The 5407-nt window shown below is 38.5% G+C and overlaps 1 protein-coding gene across 1 annotated transcript; it reads right to left on the reverse strand.

The window, feature by feature from the left end:
• Window positions 1-535: 535 nt before the first annotated feature.
• LOC112012228 (14-3-3-like protein A) lies at window positions 536-808 on the reverse strand. Its single transcript, XM_065773746.1, has one exon. It carries the CDS (start codon window positions 806-808, stop codon window positions 536-538), a length of 273 nt encoding a protein of 90 aa, XP_065629818.1.
• Between the last annotated feature and the right edge of the window lie 4599 nt (window positions 809-5407).

The raw sequence follows: 5407 nt of genomic DNA on the forward strand, positions 1-5407 counted from the left end.
ATAATAAAAAAAAAAAAAAAAAAAACCAAATAGGGCTTTAAGTGTCCATTTGGCCAAATATTATTTTTGCTAATTTATTTTAGGCGAAATGCACTTTTGTCCTACATTTGGACCTATTCTCAATTTGGTCCCAAATTGATTTTAGCTCCTAGGTCAATCCCTGATTTAAGAAAATCGTTTTTATTTTGGTCCCTGCCGTCACCCCAGTAACAGAAAATGTGTATACGTGGCAAACGGAATGCCACTGTTTGCTGACTAGATGCTGATGTGGCTAATATAATAATAATAAAAAAACCACCTCAGCATGCCATGTCATCGTCTAATTTAAAAAAAATTAATTTATCAATTTAAAAATCATTTCTTAAAAATTAGAAATCATTTTATCTTTTTAATTTTTTTAATTTTGTTTTTATTTTTCTTTAACTTCATCAACTTAAAAAAAAATCCCTACACTGAAAGACTCTAATCTCAAATTCTCTCACTCTCTTCACGCTCAATGGATGAATCTCTCACTGTCCACTGTCCATGGCGGAGCTCACTCGCCCTTCATCTTGAGTAGAAGACTTTGGAGTCGCCGGTGGCGGGGAGGGGATGAGTCTGGTGTCAAGGAGCTTGAGGATTCCGTCATGGACACGTGGTCCTCGTTGCCACGGCTCTCCTCCTTCTGCCCCATCGAGGAGATGATGCGCCACGATGCTCGCCTTGCGCCGATCTTGTTCTTGTACGCCACGGAGAGAAGGTTTCGCTCCTCGACGGTGAGCTCCTCGATCTCCACTGCCGCCGAGACCTTCTCCATGAACTCCGCCATCTCCTCGTACCACTGGGCTGCTCGATAAGCTTCGCCATCTACACGTTCTCTTCGCTAGCCGAGGTGTCACTGCCATTGTTTTTGATTGGTGGTCTGATCTGTTCATGGTTTCGGATTGCAGGATCGGTGGCTTGAAGTGGCTTGATCGGTGGGTTCTGATCTGTTCACTTGTTGCTGGGTTTGTCTTTTTTCATGTGGATTTGATGATTTTCTGGTTTATGGGTTTGATTTGTTGGAGGTTTCGGTGGAGGATAGGGATTTTGTATGTATTTTAAGCATTGGTTTATTAAATGTGAGTTATTTTAGTGTTTGTTTTGAAAGAAAATCTTGATTTTATGGGAAAAATGTTGATGATTGTTCAAAGAAAATTTATGAGGTTGGTTGGGTTGTTGTTATTGTGAGCCGAATTGGCTGGGTTTGTGTGTGATTGTTTCATAATAAAAATTTCTGGTTTTAGGTGGAAAGAAAATGTTGTGATAAAAATCTTAGCATCGGCTTTTTAGATGTGAATTTTTTCAGTGTTTGGTGAAATTTTCTGGAAAGATGTTAAATGCCCAGGAATTTTGTGTTCTTGAGTTCTTGTGATCTGGGTTCATGTTCTTGAGTCTTGTGTATTCCCGTTCAAATCTAACTATGTATTTTTATGTTTTTAATTTTAAATTGATAAATTAATTTTTTTAAATTAGCGATGACGTGGCATGCTGACGTGGTTTTTATTATTATTTTATTAGCCACATCAGCATCTAGTCAGCAACAGTGCATTCCGTTTGCCACGTATACATTTCTGTTACTGGGTGACGGCAGGGACCAAAATAAAAACGATTTTCTTAAATCAGGGATTGACCTAGGAGCTAAATCAATTTAGGGACCAAATTGAGAATAGGTCCAAAATGTAGGGACCAAAAGTGCATTTACGCCTTTATTTTACTAGTCAGCTTATTTTTGCTACTATTAATGGGTCCCATTGTACTTTTTGGTACTATTCATGAATTCCATAGTATTATCTCAGCTAACTTTTACCTTTATTTACAGTACTTTCAAAAAAAAAAATTTCAGTTTCAGCAAAATAAGCGGATTTCAAACGGACCTTTAGTCATTTTGTTAACTACTGTTAATGTATCGCATATGTGGCTAACAGAACAATAACTTGACAATTTTTTTTATGAAAAATTTTACAAAAATTATTATACAAGAATCAAATTAACCCGGTTTCAAAATCTAATCTTAATTCCATCTGGTTCCAAATCAAAACCCCACTTGGCCATTAGATTATGAAATGAGAGAGAAAGTGATTAAATGGACCTTACTCACATCCAATTCAGACGGCCCAAAAATCAAATCCCATAGTGCAATACTCAATGCCAACTAACTCAATTTGAGATTGGGGATAGGCATTATGAATTTCTCTGTCTTTAGTCTTCACAATGAAGTAATTCTAAATGACCCCAAACAATAAAGAAAAAGTTTGGCTTGCAATTCAATTATACAATGATCAAGAAAAAAAAAAACAATAGATATTGTAGGAATATGTTAGGATTTGTGCATTTGTGCCCTTAAATCCTATTGTATGATATTATGTATTACATTATGTATGACATGATGTATGACTTAATATTGTAATTAATAAAGTTGTTTTGTTGTTATCTAAAAATAATGGTAACATGAATATTTGGACATTGTCATATAGTTCATGAGATACATAGTATGTGATTATGTGAAAAGTCATAGAAGATATAAATCACAAGTTTTTTGTAAATTTAGAATTTAGTTCGTAGTCGGTGATGAAATTGGGCGTTTCATTTGCGAAGACTATAACATGTCAACTAAGATGATTTGTCTTAATCATGGAAGTGGTGACTTCTAGTTGATATGTTGATATGTTTTAAGAATTAAGAAATATTGAACTGGACCGCTGTGAGATTTATTATTCTCTTAATGACTGTCAATTGAATAATAAATTTCATGACTTATATTCATATGAACTCTTAATCTTGAGAGAATAATGTACCTGATCATAAAGTGTAGGTTGCTTTGATATATCAGGAGTGAGATCTAAAGTAACAGTCAAAATCTCAGTATGTTGGGCCGCCACATTTAGTGNAATCAATATATATATATATATATATATATAAATAATAAAAACAAATCTTAGTTGATAATAAAAAGTTTTTTTTCCCTCATTTGTTTTCCTCTAGAAGGCCCACGATGGTGAAACCCTAGCTTTGCATAGGCCACCGCTTTCCCCTGTACTGGTGGAAACCTGGGTTTTTTTCTTTTTCTTTGTCTCTTCGTTGTCTGCCTTCCTCCATGCTCTATTCCTTCCTCCACCTCACTACACCCCAACACCCACAACTATGGATGACCTTACAAGTTAGTGTGCCCGCCTCTCCCTCCATGTAAAAGAACGCCAAACCATTCCCTTAACTTCTAACATTGATAGCAACAGTAAAGTGCTTGTGGCAAAACTCTTCACCAAGCGCTGAGTTAAAAGTATGTGGAGATTTTCCCAGGACTTTGAAGTACGTGACCTTACTTCTAACACTGTTCTGCTACTATTCATCGAGAAGGCGATGCGCAAAACATTCTCTCGTAGGGACCTTGGACTTTTGACAAATACTTGATAGGCCTCTACCAGCCAAGCACCTCTGAATCGATGGATGATGCAAAGTTCACTACCAACCCTTTTTGGATTCAACTCCATAACCTCCCACTCAACCGTATGACAAAAGCCAACACTGTGGCTATCGGGAATACTATTGGCCACGTTGAGCAAGTTGATGCCTTGCCATCTAGATAGTACCGAGGACGCTACATCTGAGTTCGAATCCGTATTGCTATTGATCAACCCTTATGTTGGGGACACTACATTGATCTAGGTGGCTCGGACCCCCACTGGATCTCCCTTCAATATGAACGCCTCCCCATTTTTTGCTACTGGTGCGGCCTCTTGAATCATGATGAAAAGGAGTGCAAGCTCTAGATTGACAGTGGTGAGTCTCTGCGAAAGGATGAATAGCAATATGGACTATGGCTGTGAGCTTCTTTGGCCAACATCCAACAACCATAAGTGGTTCATACCAAATCTACACAAATTTCAGGCCCACCTTAGCCCTACCAACCTATACTTCACCGTCTACACACCCATCTCATCAAACAACAAACATGCCACACACAGCATCTCCTTAAACAACAAACATGCCACACACACCATCAAACCCACCATATACCTCTCAACTTGCTGAACCCATGGCCCACACAGACTGTCCTAAATCTGCTCCAACACATAAGGAAATTTTGTCTGACCCCAACTTATTTGAAGCGTTCATTACAGGGAAAATTCCCGACCTATCACAAGCTGACACGTCACACTACCAAGTCCACAAAATACAGCCAATTACAAAGCACCACATATTGCTGCTAGGTTTTGCTATCACTATTCAGAAACTAATAGAAATTTGCCAAAGTGTTATGCAAAAACTAATCACACATCAGCGCACGTGTAAGCGATGACATAAGCAGTTTCGCACGTGTAAGCGATGACACAATCAGTCCAGCATGTGCAGGCGATGACATAAGCGGACCAATCAAGCTCTGCCACGTGTCACCAATCAGACTCTGCCACGTGTCGCTTACCTACCCCAAAAACTCCTATAAATAGAAGCCTTCCTAAGCCATTTAGGGAGGACCAGGCCATTGGAAGCACTCAGAAGTCCAGAAGTTCTGCCGGAACCAAGCTCTAAAGCCTCCAAGAACTTCAAGAACTTCAACTTCGAATACGAAGAACATTCGAAGGAAAATCATCCAAATCATCCGCCTAGATCCAAAAGTCTGCGGGAATCAAGCCTAAAGTGTCCGAAAACATCAACAAATCACAAATCAGTGAAGCTCTACGGATTCAAGCCTCTAAAGCCCCGAAGAACTTCCACCACAAATCTTCGAATACAAGAACATTCGAAGAGGAATCATCCAAATCATATTCCTAGATCTCAAAGTTCACTGGAATCAAGCTCAAAAGCCTCCAGAAATATCACAAACCACAAATCAGCGAAGCTCTACGGATTCAAGCCTCTAAAGCCCCGAAGAACTTCCACCACAAACCTTCGAATACAAGAACATTCGAAGAGGAATCATCCAAATCATATTCCTAGATCTCAAAGTTCACTGGAAATCAAGCTCAAAAGCCTCCAAAAACATCACAAACCACAAATCACCGAAGCTCTACGGATTCAAGCCTCTAAAGCCCCGAAGAACTTCCACCACAAACCTTCGAGGACGAAGAACACATCAAGAACACGAAGAACACATGAAGAACACGAAGAACGTGAAGAACAAGGGATTTCTAACAAGCTCATAGCCAGAGATTCATTGTAATTCTGTTTCAACAATCTTCGATCTACCCTCAACCAAATTGAAGGATATTTTGTGTTCAAATCAAAATTACATTATTACAATTCCAATCAACAAGTCTTCAAGGAGATCGAATCAGAGGATAACTCTTTTGTAATTACAGAGAATTGTACCACACATTCATCAACAAATTTACATTTGTGACACTATTTTACTTGTTTGACTTATTCGAACCGAGAAATTTAGTTGTCC

Source organism: Quercus suber, unplaced genomic scaffold (genome assembly GCF_002906115.3).
Source record: "Quercus suber isolate HL8 unplaced genomic scaffold, Cork oak 2.0 scaffold_6, whole genome shotgun sequence".
NCBI lineage: Eukaryota > Viridiplantae > Streptophyta > Magnoliopsida > Fagales > Fagaceae > Quercus > Quercus suber.

Excerpts from the sequence above, each read along its gene's own strand:
- LOC112012228 (XM_065773746.1), bottom strand. The coding sequence starts at position 808 with ATGGCGGAGTTCATGGAGAAGGTCTCGGCGGCAGTGGAGATCGAGGAG.